Source organism: Chlamydomonas reinhardtii, chromosome 10 (genome assembly GCF_000002595.2).
Source record: "Chlamydomonas reinhardtii strain CC-503 cw92 mt+ chromosome 10, whole genome shotgun sequence".
Taxonomy (NCBI): domain Eukaryota; kingdom Viridiplantae; phylum Chlorophyta; class Chlorophyceae; order Chlamydomonadales; family Chlamydomonadaceae; genus Chlamydomonas; species Chlamydomonas reinhardtii.
This window is the reverse complement of record NC_057013.1, coordinates 5,751,186-5,768,754: the sequence shown is the minus strand read 5'-3', so window position 1 is coordinate 5,768,754 and position 17,569 is coordinate 5,751,186. Positions and strand designations below refer to the sequence as shown.

Sequence of the window (17,569 nt, the reverse complement as noted above, 5' to 3'; positions counted from 1 at the left end):
CGTCAGCTGTCCGTTACGCACCATGCTTTGTCATCATATGTCCACTGTTGGCCTGTCGCGTGCGACTGCCTGTTCATCGTGGGTGCTGTTCAGCTCGCCTCCCAACCGCGCTCACCTCTGCCGTGCATCCTTTGATGCATGCCCCCTGGTCCCATCAGCCCATTCTTCACTCTTCAGTCCAGGGACATTGACCTCAGTAATAGTGCCTGCCTGCCTCTTCCCAAGGCTACATGACGGTAGTGAAATGCAAATGCCAGGCCTTGATTGCCCCCAATCTTCAAAACGGCCATGACTGGACCAGTCAGGACCAGCCGCAGTGCTTGGCGAGGTGCGGCAAATACAGCGGCACTGGCTTGGGTGCTTGGGTGTGGCAGGCTCGGATAAGTTCGAGAGCGAGGGAGTTGCGGGACGCCCAAGGGCGCGGGTGCCCAGTCCAAAGGCCGCAACAACGGTCGGCAACGGCCGTGCCGACCGTTGTCCGACCTGGTCCGACACACCGGTTGGACGGCGGGCGCGTTGCTTCTCTGGACCCGCACATTGAGCCAAGGTAGTTGTGCGCTTGTCATTTCACACCGTGCTTAGGCACAAAGGAGCAGCGACCTGCAAGCAACTCCTGTCAAGTCCACTTTTCGTCAAACCTGGTCGGCAAGCCCCGAGACCAGGTGCAATCAGTATGAATTTGTCCGATTCTTTCATCAGAGTCAATTTTCTCGCGCACCGGAAGCACTACTTCCGCAAGCCCCTTTGCGTCCGAGTCGGCTCGCGGCACTTGCGTCCGCAGAGGCTTATCATAAACCAAATGCTGGCATAAACTCACATAGTACACGTTTTAGCCAACTGCAATTGCCAAGCTCAAATAGCCTAGTTCGACCAAATCGACTAGAGACTTGCTTCAATCGCTGCACCGGTTTACCAGAGTTACTTGGAGCCAGCGGCGTTCCATAGGCTAGATTAGAGCTGCTGACTGGCGTGCTGCCATGGCATCGTCGCTCACGGTTTGCGTCTCGGCGGCCGGCCTACCCAGCCCTCCGCCAACGCCATCACAAACGCTGCTGGAGTCCCCACGAGGCCTTTCAATCTACAGTGGCTTCATTGGCTGGGGCGACACGTCAAAATCGCCACGAGCGCTGCTAGAGTGCGAGGCGCAGTTGGCACGGTCAGTGTCCGACTCGTCGGCATGTGGGGCATCACGCATGTCGCCGTCCCGGGCTGACGCCTTCGGCAGCCAAGATGCCTCGGTCCGCACACACGCAAACGTGGTGTTCTCGCCTCAAGGATGCGGAATGAGCACCAGCTATATCGACAACCCAGTCTACGGCCCGGGCACACCGGAGCGTGTCAGCGCCAGTAGCGATTTTGCTTCTGTGGTGCTCATCACCCTCGCTAGCCCACACTCATCCCGCAGCCGGCGAGTGCGCCTGAGCGTTCCCGGAGAGACGGTAAGACCGTCAATGCAGAGTTGCAAAACGGGGACTCGGGTTCAGGAAACAGAAACCCTAAGGCGTGCGACGCCGCTGTGTACGGCAGGGCACGGTGGGTCTCGCTATATGCCACGGCTGTAGTTACCTCGCGACATCGGTATCCGTTTCCCTCCCTAACCTTCTCCCTTCCTCGCCCCCCCCATGCCTCCGCGCAGTCGCCCTGCTACCCCGGTGACATCGCTGAGGATGAGGAGCGTCCGAGCATTGGTGTCCGCCGAGTGCCAAGCGGGCGGCGGGTCGGCACGGCGAGCAGCCGGCGGCGCGTCTCGTGCCCGGCTAGCTTTATTAGGAGCAACGGGAGTGGCGAGGTAAGCTGGATGTGAGGCACACCGCCCCATGCACCCTGATGAGCACTTGAAGGGCATTATGATTGCAATAACCACAAGTCAGAAGCTAGATGATGTGAGTCGCATGGTCCATAATAATCCTGTGTCACTAGTCGCTCCCTCCGCGGAACATCGATGCTCACCACCGTATTGCCCCAATCACTCCACGTGCCGTACTGCTGCTGCCCGCAGGTGCCCGCCACCTCAAGCCAGCCGGCGCAATCGGCCGCGGGCTGCGGCATCTCACCCAAGACACCCTCGCGGCACGTGTACCGCAGCACCTGCCCCGTGCCTCGCTCCATCCTCCGCGGCAGCTGCCAGCTGCTGCCGGACACCAGCTGCCTCGCACTGACAGCCGAGCTAGCCAGGCCCGCCGCCACCTCCTCGCCAGCCTCGCACGCGGCACCATCGCCTCCCACTCCCAACACCAGCAGCAGCACACGCAGCTGCCCGCCGTCCTACCCCATCGTGCCCGCGGCGGCCGGCGAGACTGACAACGTCTTCCTCATCCCGCCCTCCATGGCCGGCCCCCTGTCGCCGGAGGACGCGGCTCTCTTTGACGCCGACATGCAAGACCTGGAGGCGTGCGGCCTGGTGGACTGGCAAAACGCGGACGACTTAAACGCCGCAGCCCTTGAGCGCATCGCCCGCGGCACCGACTGGGACCGGCTGGCGGCCGGCCTCAACGCCTCGCCTGTGGGCTGGGCGGATGAGGAAGCCGCGGACCGCCTGCTGCTGTCGCCGCAGTGGCGAGCGGCGATGGCGCCCAAGCCCGCCGTTGACGCGGTTACCGCAATGCTGTCGGCCGTCGCGCGGCTGCGGCAGGAGCAGGTGCAGGAGCAGGGGCAGGCGCAGGCGCAGGGGCAGGTGCAGGCGGCGGCAACCGGTGGACAGCAGGACCAAGAGCAGGAGCAGGCGCCGTCGCTTGAGAACGACGCGGCGGCGGCCTCGGAGGCCTTCGGCATGTCGCATGAGGACCGGTTGCTGTTTGGCGCCGACATGGCCGACCTGGAGGCCCTGGGCCTGGTGCACTGGGAGGTGGCAGACCTGGAGCAGCGCGTGACGTCAACGCGGCTGCAGCGGCTGGGCGAGCGGATGCAACAGATGCTGGAGGAGCTGCAGGCTGACCGCCGGCGGCGGGAGGGGCCCGCCAGCAGCTGGTGCGGTGTGGAGTGCGGCGCGCCCGGCACGCTGACTGGGGCCGAGGCGATTCACCTGTTTGTGGCGGCGTATTGAGACGACCAAGATCCATGTGCTTGCAGTGATGGCAGGATGCATGCGAATGGTGCTTGCTTGTGTGTGGGTGTGTGACTGGGTTGTTGGGTGGCAGTAACAGCAGTTGGGGAGGGGGCACCCGGTGCGTGGGCGCAGTGGCACGGCTTCGAGTGAGGTTACAGGACATGAGAACAAGAATGCGTTGGATTGAGGAGTTTGCGGGCCTGCTGCTTTTGTGGTGTGAGGGGATTGTTGACAGGCGAAGTGGGGCGGCTGCTCCCAGACTACCGTCCCGTATTTGTTGCATGGCGCTGCAATGCGACCGGGTGCGTGTTCAGACATTGAGACTACGCTACGGATTGGATGGCGTTTGCAGTTGACATTGGGGCAGAGTCACAGGTTTCCCAGGTTGTAACATTGTGGTATGAGCACAGGTGCCTCCGGTACCAACATGGGATCTTGCAACGTGCAGTCTCTGGTTCCTCTCTTGTACATGCACTGCACGACTGGGGGCACGCCACCACTCCACATGCGGACATGCCAACAGATGCCAACCCCGCAACGCGTCCGATAGGGCGTCAGCAGTGCGCCTGTGCGTCCCCCCACGGGGACCATACTGAATCAGGAATGCTTTGGAAGGACTGAAGGACTGAATGCACAGACCGTCACACACAGCAGCCCATCAACTAGGGATACCGCCAGCCCACTAACTTACGGTCGTCACAGGTTGCATCAGGAGCGAGAGTGGCGGGCGAAATCGCCAATCATTAAGCCGAAATATGAAAGCTGTACGCCTTGGATATGCCCCTCACCGATGTATGGGCGGGTCTCCGGTCAGGTCCCGTTCGTGTCCCTGACATGACCACGCAGCCCACGACCCAGCCCTTGACCCAACTCTGATCGCTCTCTTCATGTACACCAGTACACGTGTTTGTTTACAGCGAGGCGCCTGTACCAGTCCATGCGCGCTCGTGTGGCCCCTTCTCCAGGCATCACACGCGACCAGCGCCACAGGAATGGTTGTGGGGGCGCTGGCGCAGTGCCGCCGGATTGCACGGAAGCAAAATGGGTTCCGAACAAAGGCAAATCCCGAATCCATGCACTCGAGACAATGTTGCACACCTAAAGGCTGCCAGTCCAGCTGACAGACGACGGGACAGGTGCCCCCCCCCCCCACGTCGCCGCTTTAATAACCAAATGTCTACCCTCTAAAACCCTCAGAGCACGTCGGTCCGGCCTACCAGAGCGCCACGCTGCTCAATGGAAAGGCATATCTCAGGTCCTGGCGTACATGTGGACTAAGAGATTGGCGTAAAACTTGCGTGCAACCAATGGAAACACCCCCATTCCGCTGCCCGTACACGTCTCAGCCGGTGCCCGGCAGCGTGCTGCTGCCGAAGCTCCACAGCCCAGCGTGTCCATCCGCTGTGGAGCACCAACAGCGTCCGACCCGCGTGTGCTTGCGCCCCGTGTTTCCCACCCGACCAATAACCCTATATCGTGAACATTCACTAGGGGCCGACATGGCATGCAACACTGCTGATGAAGCGGCGCAATGCACCTACCCTCATGCACCCTCAACCTTTGACCTTCCAACCAACCTCGAGCAGCGAATGCAACACTGAGCCACCGCGCAAGGCGGCAGCAGGCAAATGGACGCATGGCTGGCGAACCTTTACGCCAGCGAATGGGCAGCCATGACTGGCCGTCCCTTTTCACTACATGGGCACACATGGCAAACTCCAGGACCACAAGAGAACGCACACCCAGAGCACAGCCAGAGGGCGCCGTATCTTGACCAATGCACTGCTGGAGTGGTTTCAGTAGTATGGAAGGCTACATTGCTTGACTGTTGGCAAGCGCAGACACATGCATCTCTCATGGTTCCAACCGCTATGAACGGCCATGCTCACACTGCACGGAAAACGCCCTGATGTCGACAAGCACGATGACCTTAGGACCGCTACTCCCTATGCCGCGCCCTTCTCCGCCGCACCCTTCTCTCCCACTCCCTCCTCGGCAGCGGCTTCCGCTGCCGCCGGCTTCAACCCAGCCGCGCGCTTGAGCAGGCCGTTCAGGTACGACAGCAGGTCGCTGCTTCCCGGCACGTCCCGCTGAATGTCACACATGGTGACCTCCAGCTGAGCCCACGGTGTGCAGAATTCCTGGCTGATCAGCTTATCCTTCCACGATATGTCCTGGGAGCGCAGCACCTCGATGACCATGGCCACGACCAGCATGTACCTGGACCGGATGCATGTTGTAGCAACTCTCAGTAGATGCCGCGATGCAGCCGCATATCCATCAAGCAATTAATACAGAACTTGAGAAGGCCTACACGCACCAGTCCAGCTCAGGTGCACCGCGAGTGCTTGCCGTTGGTGGCGTCGGCAAAAACCAGCTGGTCGTTGAGGTAATCAGCCAGTCCTTGCGGACGGTAGAGCCGAAGTCGCCAAGCCACCACCTGAGCATAAGAATGTGATACCGCAATAATAATAAGTTACCAACCGAAGCTCCCGTGGGCCCTATTGAGCAATTCCTTTCAGCACCTACCGGCCGTCCGTGCCAACGAAGATGTTGGCGGCCTGCGGTCATAAAACTCCGAGTCAGATCCCAGGCATTCAACTCTCCGTGGTTGGGGGTCCTTTCAATTTCCGCTAGTGAGCTACTCGCACCTGACCCTGTAACTGCATTTCCCCCGCTACTCCTGGAATGTCATCTAGCAAAATAGCATTGTGCAAACACGCGAGACTCACCTTAACGTCCATGTGCACGAAGCCCTTGGCGTGGATGTACTCAAGGGCCACTACCATGCGCTTCACGCCAGCCAGCAGGGCGCACAGGGGGAGCGGCGCCATGAGGACCAGCGCCGTCGGGTGGTACGGCATGAGTATGGCGGTGTAGAGCCCTGGGCCGTGGCATGCCGTGGCCGCGGTCTGGTGGTCCGCCCGGGACGTGAGGACCTCGGCCTCCACGAGCGGGACGTCCTCCGGCTTGCCAACGCACAGCTGGCGGCAAGCACTCTCCTCGAAGGTGTCGCGTCCAAGCATCTTCAGCACCCGGGGCAAACCCACCGCGTCTGTCGCTCCCAGCAGGCTACTGCTCAGGTTCGGGAACAAGGGCCCGTTGATGGTCAGACCGCACTGCAAGCAACATTGCAACGTCGAGTCTGCGTCACCATTGCGGATTGGCTTTGAGGCTAGCAGGAGATGTGGAGCACGGGCAAGGCACAGTTCCTAATATTGTAAGGCAGCTGCACACCTGCGTCTTGATCTGCTGCTCCGTGAATGTGCCCGGCACGTTCCGGACGTCCTCATACAGTTGCAGCGCTGTGTCCACGGTGCTGGCGACCATCAACCTGTTGGAGTAGTGCTGCACAATGCGATTGAGCGTGGCCCCATCCGGCCGTTGAATGCCGCCTTTTGCAAGTAGGTCTTTAAAGCTCTGCAGGAAGTCCTGCGGCGGTCCTGTTGGGCAAACAACGTCATAGAACCAGAGTAAGCTACCGGGCACAGGCATTCAAGGTCCGTGCGCAAGACCCCACGACGTCACGCCACGCCATGCCACTGTCAGACGCGCTAGTGCTGCTACATAAGGTGGAGTGTGCTTGCGCGCGCGTGTGTGGAGTGGTGGTGGGTGACGGGTGTAAAGATGGTAAGCAAAGCGCAACAACTGTGGCGTGGCAGCAAGAGGTGATTTGCGATGTGTATGCGTGTCTGGGGGTAGTCTAATCCAGATCCCAAAGCAACCGACCGAGTGAACCCAGTGGGGCCCAAGGGGGTATCAACGCGCCCTGCAAGCACACCAAAATCACAGAAGGCTCAAAGGCTCCCGGAGACTGCGAAACAGGTGCTTCTACTGCCCCGCACAGCGCACGTTATGCTGCTTGCTAAATCCACGAGAAGCCGTACTTGCCGCTTGCTGCCGTGCTGGCCCCGCGTTGGCCTTGACCAGCAGTTGCGCACGCACAAATGCGAAACATAAAGGCACCCGGTGATCGGCTAGTTTATTGTGCGGTTGACAGTGCTTACTCTGCAGCTTTGTAGTCACGGGATGCCTGCCTCGGAGCCTAGCGTACAAGAACCAGATATGAGAAATACACCGTGCCCACCTGCCCAACCAGGCCCCATATTGATGACCCCGTGCCATCAGCCCCACGACGGCGCCTGTCTCTACCGCCCGAATCCCGCCCGTGTGACCACAACTGGTAAGCCCAGCCCGGCCGTCCTGTGGTGGTGCGATGTGTGCCCGCGAGGGGAGCCACCACACGTCCTGGATTTCAAGCTTTCTCCATAGGACTTCAGACATTACCCGACCCCGTGCCCTTACCCCACTGTCCTGCGAGCCCCCCCCATCTATGTCCAAGAAACGCCATCCTAGGCCCAGTCGCCATGAACATATGAGCCCCGGCCCCACAGCCGTCATGCAACCATCAAACCAAACCGTCAAGGCGCGGGGCAGGGCTGGGCGCACGGCGGGGCGGGGCGCATGGCAGGGCGGTGCAAGGCGGGGCGGGGAAGGTGGCATCGACAGCGCAAGGGAACATAGTGGCCAGGGGAGTGGGATAGGGCGGGGCACCGGGTGGAAGGAAGGAAGGGGGCCGGGCACATGTGGAATCCCCCTTCGGCTCCCGACCCCCACCACCTGGCCCGCGGCAGCCCCTGCTAGTTGCGCAAATGCATTCATGCGATGTGAGGGCTCCTATTTACCCACAGAAGCGCAAAAAAAACACGTTCTCGTGGGAATTATTTTTGCCGTCGCCCTAACAGTCATCGCCGAGGGTTGGGGGCCACCCGCCCGCCCTCCTGACCCCTGCCACCAATCAGCACAACGCACGGCGCGCGACATATGACGGCCCCCGAACTGACCACGCCGCTGTCGCCGTCTCCGTGGCTGCCGGCGTGGTCAGTTCGGGGGCCACCCTCCCACCCTCCAGACACGAATGGGCGGAATGGCCATAATCGCTGGCTCTGGGGGTGGCCTGAGGTCGTGTGCCCGATTGTGAGCATTGATCATCATTGCCCCGCCTCCCACTGAATGGCACAATCCTGACACCCCGAGCGTGCCACGCCACGCCCTGCAGCCCCCACCACCTACCCATCCGCCCCAGTACGGGATGGCGGGGATGGCCCAGCTGCCGGTTCCCAAACCGTGTGCCGACCACTACCCTTCAGTCTCGTGGAAAGTCGCCGACCCCAACGAAAACTCACCGGCTTGTGCCGCGCTCTCCGCAAGTGCCAGTCGCAGAACCTTGCGCGTGCTTAACTGACTGATGCCTGCGGCCTGCAGGTCGGCGTCGTCGAGAGCGAGGAAGGCGCGGCGCTTTTTAGGGGCCGCGAATCCTTGCCTTTCCAGTTTCGAGAAGCATGTCTCTTTCTCATTTTCGTCCAGATCTTCCAGGCTGAAGATAAATTCATGGAGGTCCCAGCCAGTCGCCATGAGAGTTGAAACTGCGTTTTTGAACTAGGCACAAGCGGCGTAAAAAGTATGCCGATTTTTCCATGCAAGTCCGCCCGGTATTGCCCCTGCGGTTGCGCCAGCCATAAATAATAAGAAAAACGTGTTTACAACATAGTACAACAAGTCGCTGCGGATTTGTGGATAGTTGGAAGCGGGAGCATGGAATAACCGGCGGACGGGGCGCCGGCTAGTCCAGCGCAGATTGCACATTTAGGAGCAGCTGCTATGCAGGCGCTGGGCGTCGCGGCAGGGAGGGGCAGGTGGAAGGGGCAGCCCGACTGTCCCATTCTGAAGGGGACAGCCCGACGTCCTCCGGCTCATAGTCGACAGCCTCCACGATGCGGCCGAGAAGCTTGGCGTTTACGCTATGGCCCTCGTGAGGGCGTAGCTACAAATGCATTTCTGGGGTTGCTGTATGGCGTGTGCGATGGCTGCTATGGGTGCCGCACCCTACTTCATGTTCTGGTTCAGTAAAACTTGGTACCTAGTTTGCGCGGTGGTCTTTTGGTGTAGTCCAGTATGACTTTCCTCTTAATTCTGTGCCTCGGGTCCCTGTGGTCCTTAAGATTGCGCCCTGGTTCGTGCGTGCGCTGTGCGTATGTGCTGCAGCCTGGACGATTCCCGGCACTCCTGTGCCTTTGCTTGTGAGTGCTTGTGGCGTTGAGGCACAGCGGTTGGGCTCTGGCGGGTTGAGGCTTGGCTAGGACTCACTGTGCGCGGAGTCACACGGACTTTAACCGCGGGAGGGTTTGCAGCAAAGTCGGGTTTGGTGGAGTCAAGTTGGGCCCTGATAGCATGTGATGGCTCGGCGTCTTCGGATGATGGGACTGTCCCCTCTGTAACATCCGCATTCTTAAGATTGCGGTATTACAAGAGGACAACCGAGCGTGCAAGCATGCAGGGGTCATAGAATGCTGCCTGGACGAACTTGAGCCAGGGCACTCCAGCCCCCGACCGGAACCACCTCCAGGTTGGCTGCATACTCTCTCGGTCTGGAGTCTAGCAACTCCGCGTGCAGTGAGTCGAAGCTAAGCCAGGCACCCAGGTGCAAGACCCGCCAAAGCCTCACCATACAGCTCAGGGGAGACCATCGAAGGAAAGCGTGGAGCGCCAGCAGCCCGTGCCCTGATCTTGTAGATGCCCTCAGGCCCGCGGCGTCTACAGAGCATAGATGAACTCTCCCGCGGCATCTACGCCCGGAACATTTTTGGGCTGAGCCCCCCCAGCGAAGCGTTCCAGGGGGGGCGAAGCCCCCCAGGAACACCCCTGTCGTTCGTTCGTGCGTCGGCAAAACATAGCATACTGGCACAAACCGCGACTGCTACGTATTAGTTTTTGTTAATGTCTATTGTATGTAAGTACGTGGCAGGGAAAATTCGGGCGGAGCGAGAAGTGCCTTCGCGCGTCCATGGACAATTGACTTTCGCGAGGTCGCGAGGAAAGCATCCGATGCCCGCTGATATGCAGTCTCTAAGGCAAACTATGTTGGCGGCAAGCAAAGCGGGGAAGTATATCGAATGTTTTGAGCGGCTTGCCGAGCAATGCCTGCCGACGCGCCAGAATGCCGAGAAGCCCCGAGGTCGCCCCCGCCCCGCGCCTAGCCCTTTGAGCGTGGGGCGCCGGGGAGGTGTTGATTATGGCAGGAGGCGAAAGAAATGCTTGGGGTATTTGGGAACGTGACAAGGCACGCATGCGTGGCGCGGGAAATCCCGCACGACCCCTACCCGAGTGTCCCTAGCCGATGCACCTGCGCGTCGTAGCGGCATGGAGGCTCTGACGGGGCGTTACATGCTTATTAGCTCCCAAGCGTACGGGGGCTCAGCCCATTTTCCAGCTGTACAAAGCTGACACCCCTTGTCCTTATGGGGCTAGCCCTCAAGCGATACCGCCAGCCCGCAAACTGACGGTCGTCACAGGTTGCATCAGGAGCGAGAGTGGGCGAAATTGCCAGTCAATACGCCCAGTCATGAAAGCTGTACGCCCTGGATATGCCCCTCACCGACATATGGGAGCAATGGGGCAGGGTAAAGGACGCCATCTGTTGTGAAACGGCTGTCCGGTCAGCCAACTAGGCAAACACTCGGGGAAGCGCGTAGCGTAGTGAGAGGGGAAAGCGTGTGCTGTACCCCATGCAGGACCGGCAGTCCTCCTTAGTCTTAAGGTTGCAGCCAGACAGATACTAGCCAGACAGATACTAGCATTCACACTAGCTTTCACTTCTCAGATACTAATAACTGTCAACAGGTAGCACGCAGTCGGTTACAACCTGGATACAGGACACGGATACCGGATTTAAGGGCCTTGCATGTAACAGGATGCCGTACGGTACAGGATTACCCGGCACGCTAGCAGAGCAGGCAAGAGCCCACATTACATCACATCCATGCATTCACACACAGTGCACACATATGATGTCATCACATGGCCGTTCGCCTTCCCCTGCCACACCATGCATGATGCATCCATCCCACATGTCCGTCGCTCAGTCGTGGTAGGTTGTGACCGGGCCATTCCACTGCCGGAAGCAGGCGGCGCACTTGTACTCATCAGCCTCGCTGTAGCCATTGCCGGTTGGGGGGCCCCAGCAGAAGGTGCCCATGCAGTACACCTCCCCAGCGCCGCACTGGCAGCACCTGCGTAGATGGGTCGGCAGCGATGCAGCATTTGCCACATGCATGGGATAGGGTGTGTGTGTGTGTGTGTGTGTGTGTGTGTGTGTGTGTGTGTGTGTGTGTGTGTGTGTGTGTGTGTGTGTGTGTGTGTGTGTGTGTGTGTGTGTGTGTGTGTGTGTGTGTGTGTGTGTTGGGGGAGGGGTTGGCGGGCGTCTGCGGCCCAGCCACTCGGCTACGCAAGCCAACCATGCCGCTGCTTTAGGGCGCATTGCTAGGCCCACAATTTCAGGCCGTAACCCGTTACCGCAACTTGTTGGCGAGTGCGGCAGCCCTCACAATGCCGCACTACGCCTCCTGCTCAGTAGCCATCGGCCTCACATGCCCTTACTCAGCCATACTCACTCGCTGCAAGGCTTGCCCTCCTTCCGGATCTCGTCACGCCGCGTCTGGTCAATCTTCTCATTGATTTGGCGCCTGTGGGTTCGGCACAGCACGCGGGTACCGGACGGCAGGAACGTGCTGTGGGGTACGGATCGTGCAAAACTGTGATTACCATATCACTGAAACAGATGGCATGGCCTGCCATGGGTGCGCAACGCTCATGGCATCGCCGCATTGTCGCGATGCACGCGTCAATGTGAGCCAAGATGGGAGGATTTGAGCCAAGATGGCAGGAAATGGGGTATCCATCCTGCCCGGTGGTGGGCTCATCACACGCAACCGAACCCCAGCCGCAGACGCCGCAGAACCCCCGACTTGCCCCGACCGCTTACGCTGATTCACGGTGGGCCTCACGGATCCTTTCTGCGCAAGATTACAGCAGAAAGCATGAACAACGTCATGATAGGTGCACTGACACGTTGAGATGTAGGCGCAACGTCAAAGCCAAGGGAGCCTCAGGGCACGCGCCAAGGCAGCAGCCCAATCGAAGGCAAGCGTGGAGAGCCTGTAGAGAGGGTGGGGCTTAACAACGCCACACCAACACCATTCTTACCTAGCAGGGCTTGTTGCTCCGTACCCAGGAGCTTCTTGACTTCTTCGAACCCCTCGCCAGCGCAGCGGCAGTCGTCGCCCAGGTAATTCCATGCATGCCACCAGCCTGGTTCAAAGCCGTCGCCCTCGCACTTCTCCAACAACTTTGTAAGGTCTTTTACAACCTCCTCAACAGTCTTGGTGGACATAGAGGCCATTATTTGCCTTTTACCGACTTTCGACAAGAGGAAATGACACGGTCGCGTTCTGCAGCACGGCTTTTAGGCAGAAGGCGTGACAGATACTTGAATACTCGCCGGATAAACTCGTAGGTATCACGAGAGCGCTATGTTACTGCAGGCTTGGCAACGGGCTCAAACGACGTAGCGGCAGTTGACGGAATGGCACTGGAAGCCGAATGGGCGACGAAAAGCCGTGCCTTGCTTACGTCGTACGCATGCAATAATCTCATGCGCGTGATAGTGACCGGCGCTGTGGCGCCTTGTCTGCGTCGGGCGGGTCTCCGGTCAGGTCCCGTTCGTGTCCCTGACATGATGACCAGCCCACGACCCAGCCTTGTGGCCCCGCCCGTGGACTCTGATCGCTCTCTACAAGGTTCACGTGTTTGTTACACCGAGGCGCCTATACCAGTCCATACGCGCTCGTGTGGCCCCTTCTCCAGGCAGCACACGCGACCAGCCCCACAGGAATGGTTGCGGGAGCGCTGGCGCAGTGCGCCGCCGGACTGCACGGAAGCAAAATGGGTTCCGAACAAAGGCACATCCCGAATCCATGCACTCGAGGCAACGTTCCGCACCTTCAGGCCGCCAGTCGGCTGATAGACGACGGGACAGGTGTACCCACGCTTCGCACGCCCCCTTCCAGCACGTCGCTGCTTCAAATACCAAATGTCTACCCTCTAAAACCCTCAGAGCACGTCGGTCCGACCCACCAGACTTGGGTGGTTATATGTCTACTGGTCAAGCGGTGATGGTCAGGTGAAATCCCGCCGTATCGGCCGTCCACCCTTTGTACGACCCATGTGGTGCGGCCGCAGGCGCCGCGCCCTCTCATAACCCCTTGTCTGATGTCGGCGGCAACGGTGCCGCGGTCATGAACAACACCGGGTCCCAAACCCCCGGCGCGAAACCCACACCCCGTAAAAACTCTCGAGCCACTGCTGTTGCTGCTGCGGCCTGCGCGCCCAGCGCCAGTCCTTCTGACTCCAGCTCCGGCTCCAAGCCCCAGTGCTAGGGCTAGGCTCCAGTCCGCGCAGCTACGCAGCTAGCTCCGGTCAGCACCCGCCCGCGTGGCGCTCCGATTACCGGAACTCGTCCTCCAGGGCGCGGAAGCGGTCGTGCAGCTCCTCGTACACCGCCTTGAGCTTGCGGCGCACCACCTCCTCGCCCTCGGCTGCGAGTTAGCAAAAAAGAGAGGCGGGAAAAAGTTGGCAAGCAGCAAGCAACACCTTATTGACCTTGCCCGAAACACCTGTGCTAGACGCACGAAACGCCCAAGGCCTGGCCTAGAATCTGGCGGCTGCAACCTCTTGTGTAAGCCCAAAAGCCCAACCCAGTCACTGCGACGACACCTACCCGGGTCCTCGAACTTCTGCGAGGTCAGCTTGTAGAGGGTGTCGCCCATGCGCTGCTTGATCACGTTGAGCGTGATCTTCTGGCCCTCGGCGTTGCCGGCTGCCGTCTTCTCGATGGCGGCGGTGGCCAGGCGGTGGAAGGTGGAGATGTTGCGCATCATCTCCACGGACTTGTAGAAGGGGCAGTACTTGTCGTACTTGGTGAACGAGTTCTGCTGCAGGTAGTCGTCCTTGATGAAGCTGCGCGGGGCCAGAGGTGGGGTGTGCAGAGGGGCGCGAGCACGGTAAGCCGACGCTGTGCCGCCCTCCCAGACCCAGACAAGCAGAGCCCCCCGCAAGCAGTGCACGGTGTTGGATCTGGCCGTCTTTGCCCTTCATCATGCAACGAGCCCTTCCACAATTTAGGACACACCCCTTACCCTCCCCTCCCCTCCCACGTCCCCGCTCGCCCTGCCGTGCCCCGGGAAGCGGGCACACGCACCGGGCCGTCTCCAGCACGATCTTGTCCGTCTCCGCCAGCGCGTCCTTGCCCACCAGCTGCACGATCTCGTTCAGCTCATCCTCCTTCTGCAGCACCTCGCGGAACACCGTGCGCAGCTGCACGAACTCGGGGTCGAACTTGTCGTAGAAGGGCTCCAGGGACTTGGTGTACTTGGAGTAGGAGATGAGCCAGTTGACCGAAGGGAAATGCTTACGCTGCGCCAGCTTCTTGTCCAGGCCCCAGAACACCTGGAGCAGAGCCGGTCAGGTCAGGGGTGCCGGCGGCGGGTAGCGCAAAAGCTCTACAGAAACTGGCTGGCTCAAGGTTGCATGTGCCATACGCCTCGAGGGGTGCTTTTTGAACCCCGAGAGCCCCGGCTTCTCGGTCTCCGTGTCGCATAGCTCCCTACGCCTCTCCCTGCCGGCCTGCCCACAAGCCCCCAGGCCCGCTGCCGCGCTCACCTGCACGATGGCCAGGGTGGCAGCCGTGACGGGGTCCGAGAAATCACCACCGGGGGGCGACACGGCGCCCACGATGGTGACGGAGCCCTCGCGCTTGGGGCCACCCAGGCACTGCACACGACCGGCGCGCTCGTAGAACGAGGCCAGACGGGCGCCCAGGTAGGCGGGGTAACCTGCAGGCGGCGCGCGGAGGTGTGCGGGGAGACGCAGGTGAGCGCGGGTGGTACAAAAAGCGTAAGCTGACAAAAATTGTCATGCAACTTGCCACACCATACCCCCTCCAGCGCGCAGGCGTGCCGCGCCCGCCGCCCAAGGTACCCCGAACCCTCCGCTGGCCCAGCCTCCCCCAGATCTCACCGGAATCGGCAGGCATCTCCGCCAGGCGACCCGAGATCTCACGCAGCGCCTCGGCCCAGCGCGAGGTGGAGTCGCCCATCATGGAGAAGTGGTAGCCCATGTCGCGGAAGTACTCCGCCAGCGTGATGCCGGTGTAGATGGACGCCTCGCGCGCCGCCACGGGCATGTTCGAGGTGTTGGCCACCTGCAGCGTGAACGGATCAGGTCACGGTAGGTGAGGTGGGGCCGATGGATGTTGGAAGGCTGGCGGTGGAGCCCGGGTAGGAGCGCCAGTCCTGTGAAGAACAGGCGCTCCCCCGTCCAGATGCATGCACAGCTTCCCCGCCGTCGGACCGGAACTACCCGCGGCCCAGCTGCTTCGCTTCCTTTTCCGACACGGCCGGGCTCTGTGCGTCCCCGCCAGGGCCATGCTACAGTCGACGACTGGCGATCACTAACCCCCCCTGGTTCTGCCCGCTGCGCCTCTCCCTGCTATGCTCCCGTTGGCTTTCAGCATGACTCGCTCCTGTCCTGCTCTTCCTTTTGCCTCCCACCCTTTGTTCCATTGCGTACTGCTGTTCCTGCACCTCTTCCTTCCCTCCGGCCTTTCCCATTCCCGCCCGCTGCGCCTCTCCTGCTCCGCTCCCGCTGCTCCTGCGCCGCCTCCGCCCACGCACCAGGCAGGTGCGCTTCATGATCGACTCCTCGCGGCCGTCCGGCAGCGTCATGGTCAGGGCGGGGAACTCCGCCAGCACCTCCGCCATCTCGTTGCCGCGCTCGCCGCAGCCCACGTAGATGATGCCGTCCGAGTTCGAGTACTTGGACAGCGCCTGCGAAATGACGGTCTTACCGCAGCCGAAGGCGCCGGGAATGGCGCAGGTGCCGCCCAGCACCGAGGGGAACAGGGCGTCCAGCACGCGCTGGCCGGTCAGCAGGGGCGTGTCGGCCAGCAGCTTCTGGGCCACCGGGCGCGGCATGCGCACGGGCCACAGCTGCTTCATGCAGTAGCGCTGTGAGCCCGGAAGTGAGGCATGGAGGAACCAAGGAAAGAGGAAGGGTCAGTGAGCGGGGGCGTGACAGCTGCGTATGCAGGAGACGCGCTGGGGCGGAAATGGGGGTATGCAGGCCCGCAACACAAGGACACACGCGCGTGCGCTGGCAACCCTCCCACGGCACCCACCCCTACCCTTGCCCCGACCCCTGCTGCCAAGCGCTGGCGCCTGGCCTGTGTGCCACCGCGCCCACCCGTGGCCTGCAACGCACCTTCTTGGTGCCCTGGAAGTCCACCTCGATGATCTCCTCCTCCACGTTGTAGTGGCCCGTGGGGGCAATGTAGGTGACAGTACCGCGAGCGCCGGGCGGCAGCATCAGGCGGTGCTCAATGAGCGAGTTCTCATTCACGATACCGTAAATGTCACCACCGGTGATGCGGTCGCCGACCTGCACACGCACAGGGCGTCAGGCGAGCCCCGATCGACGGCTTCCAGCGAAGAATAACCCACCTTGAAGCCCTTCGGCTGGAACTCCCACTGCTTCACAATGTCCAGGGACGGGCAGGCCACACCACGAGGAATGAACACGTCGCCGCTGTCAATGGCAATCTGCTTCAGCGGGCGCTGAATGCCATCGAAGATGTTGCCCAGGACACCAGGGCCCAGCTCCACGCACAGGGGCTGCGCGCAAGACCAGTTGTCAGCAAATAATTCAGCACATGCAGCGGAGCAGGCAGACGCTTACCTTCTTGGTGCGCACCACCACGTCGCCCACGCAGAGACCAGCCGTCTCCTCATACACCTGCACCGCAGACCCCCTGTGCGTCAGAACGGCCGCTCCAACCCGTTTTCCTGCCAGGTGGTAATCTTTTCTGCTGCTGCAGGTACCTGGATCGTGGCGCTGTCGCCCTCCAGACGAATGATTTCACCAATCAGATTGTCCGTGCCCACGCGAACCAGCTCATACATGGCAGCACCGGCCATGTGGTCGGCGACCACCACAGGTCCGGAGACCTTGCGGATGTAGCTGCGCGGTCATGAGGAAAAGAGCGGGTCAACGAGGTGCCCGAATTCAGCGCGCAATCAGCTTGTGCCTACCCATAGTCGCTCTCCTTGCTGTAAAAGTCTGCGGACATTTTTCTCAGTCTCTGCTAGGGAGTCCAACCTAGACTGAGGAGTTGTAAGGGGTCAGGGTCGGAAAGACTCGCTGCAGGTCGCAGAATGAAGGCCACCGATGCCCAGGCCAAACCTGAGCCCCTGCGCCCGTGCCCAGCTCTGAATAACATGTATCATTGCTGTCTATTTCACTGTGCTTTGGGCTGCTAGCACATGACACGAACCCCCACGCCTCGTCCCGTCAGGATTCCTCCGCCGGACTCCAAGACTCAAGTGCGGCCTTCATCACACACGTTAAGCAACTACAAGTCGCTTTTGACATATAGACAGCATATGTGCCGGACGGCTCAGAGCGCGCTCGCCCACGCCCCGCGGTTGGACCAACTCGTAGCGGCTTCGAAGTAAAAGGAGAGGGGGCCCCATGGCACGGCCCTATGGAACGGAGCGCGTATTACGGGCCTCTGCAATACCCAAGTGCCCATATTGATGGTCGGAGTGAAGGGGGTGGGGGCCGGGGGGTCGC

At 60.9% G+C, this 17,569-nt stretch overlaps 4 protein-coding genes across 4 annotated transcripts; 1 reads left to right on the top strand and 3 right to left on the bottom strand.

The window, feature by feature from the left end:
- The first annotated feature begins 205 nt into the window (after positions 1 to 205).
- Positions 206 to 3,449, top strand: CHLRE_10g461200v5 (uncharacterized protein). The gene is made up of 3 exons (XM_043067153.1): positions 206 to 1,439; positions 1,637 to 1,789; positions 2,000 to 3,449. Exons 1-3 carry the CDS (start codon positions 978 to 980, stop codon positions 3,041 to 3,043), a joined length of 1,659 nt encoding a protein of 552 aa, XP_042920550.1. The 5' UTR covers positions 206 to 977; the 3' UTR covers positions 3,044 to 3,449.
- Positions 3,450 to 3,453: 4 nt separating this feature from the next.
- On the bottom strand, positions 3,454 to 8,505 carry CHLRE_10g461150v5 (uncharacterized protein). The gene is made up of 6 exons (XM_001698360.2): positions 8,233 to 8,505; positions 6,284 to 6,489; positions 5,779 to 6,165; positions 5,576 to 5,607; positions 5,367 to 5,486; positions 3,454 to 5,266 (listed from the first exon to the last, which is right to left on the bottom strand). The coding sequence occupies exons 1-6, from the start codon at positions 8,459 to 8,461 to the stop codon at positions 4,993 to 4,995; spliced, it is 1,248 nt and encodes a 415-aa protein (XP_001698412.1). The 5' UTR covers positions 8,462 to 8,505; the 3' UTR covers positions 3,454 to 4,992.
- Positions 8,506 to 10,254: 1,749 nt separating this feature from the next.
- On the bottom strand, positions 10,255 to 12,515 carry CHLRE_10g461100v5 (uncharacterized protein). Its single transcript, XM_001698359.2, has 4 exons — positions 12,089 to 12,515; positions 11,868 to 11,898; positions 11,497 to 11,568; positions 10,255 to 11,115 (listed from the first exon to the last, which is right to left on the bottom strand). Exons 1-4 carry the CDS (start codon positions 12,282 to 12,284, stop codon positions 10,965 to 10,967), a joined length of 450 nt encoding a protein of 149 aa, XP_001698411.1. The 5' UTR covers positions 12,285 to 12,515; the 3' UTR covers positions 10,255 to 10,964.
- Positions 12,516 to 12,682: 167 nt separating this feature from the next.
- CHLRE_10g461050v5 (uncharacterized protein) lies at positions 12,683 to 17,215 on the bottom strand. Its single transcript, XM_001698358.2, has 11 exons — positions 17,029 to 17,215; positions 16,819 to 16,957; positions 16,676 to 16,732; positions 16,441 to 16,611; positions 16,202 to 16,378; positions 15,616 to 15,948; positions 14,960 to 15,143; positions 14,603 to 14,775; positions 14,142 to 14,389; positions 13,662 to 13,900; positions 12,683 to 13,479 (listed from the first exon to the last, which is right to left on the bottom strand). The coding sequence occupies exons 1-11, from the start codon at positions 17,064 to 17,066 to the stop codon at positions 13,388 to 13,390; spliced, it is 1,851 nt and encodes a 616-aa protein (XP_001698410.1). The 5' UTR covers positions 17,067 to 17,215; the 3' UTR covers positions 12,683 to 13,387.
- Positions 17,216 to 17,569: the final 354 nt, after the last annotated feature.

What these genes read in the sequence shown, in the direction of transcription:
- CHLRE_10g461200v5 (XM_043067153.1), top strand. Translation starts at nt 978, where the DNA reads ATGGCATCGTCGCTCACGGTTTGCGTCTCGGCGGCCGGCCTACCCAGC. An exon ending in TGAGCGTTCCCGGAGAGACG is followed by an intron (nt 1,440 to 1,636) that starts GTAAGACCGTCA and finishes GCCTCCGCGCAG; the next exon opens with TCGCCCTGCTACCCCGGTGA. An exon ending in GGAGCAACGGGAGTGGCGAG is followed by an intron (nt 1,790 to 1,999) that starts GTAAGCTGGATG and finishes TGCTGCCCGCAG; the next exon opens with GTGCCCGCCACCTCAAGCCA.
- CHLRE_10g461150v5 (XM_001698360.2), bottom strand. Translation starts at nt 8,461, where the DNA reads ATGGCGACTGGCTGGGACCTCCATGAATTTATCTTCAGCCTGGAAGAT. An exon ending in TCGTGCACATGGACGTTAAG is followed by an intron (nt 5,608 to 5,778) that starts GTGAGTCTCGCG and finishes TTATGACCGCAG; the next exon opens with GCCGCCAACATCTTCGTTGG. An exon ending in TTCGTTGGCACGGACGGCCG is followed by an intron (nt 5,487 to 5,575) that starts GTAGGTGCTGAA and finishes TCTTATGCTCAG; the next exon opens with GTGGTGGCTTGGCGACTTCG.
- CHLRE_10g461050v5 (XM_001698358.2), bottom strand. Translation starts at nt 17,066, where the DNA reads ATGTCCGCAGACTTTTACAGCAAGGAGAGCGACTATGG. An exon ending in TCATGAAGCGCACCTGCCTG is followed by an intron (nt 15,144 to 15,615) that starts GTGCGTGGGCGG and finishes TTCACGCTGCAG; the next exon opens with GTGGCCAACACCTCGAACAT. An exon ending in ATCGTGCTGGAGACGGCCCG is followed by an intron (nt 13,901 to 14,141) that starts GTGCGTGTGCCC and finishes GGCCCCGCGCAG; the next exon opens with CTTCATCAAGGACGACTACC.
- CHLRE_10g461100v5 (XM_001698359.2), bottom strand. Translation starts at nt 12,284, where the DNA reads ATGGCCTCTATGTCCACCAAGACTGTTGAGGAGGTTGTAAAAGACCTT. An exon ending in GGAGCAACAAGCCCTGCTAG is followed by an intron (nt 11,899 to 12,088) that starts GTAAGAATGGTG and finishes AATCTTGCGCAG; the next exon opens with AAAGGATCCGTGAGGCCCAC. An exon ending in GAGGGCAAGCCTTGCAGCGA is followed by an intron (nt 11,116 to 11,496) that starts GTGAGTATGGCT and finishes CCATCTACGCAG; the next exon opens with GTGCTGCCAGTGCGGCGCTG.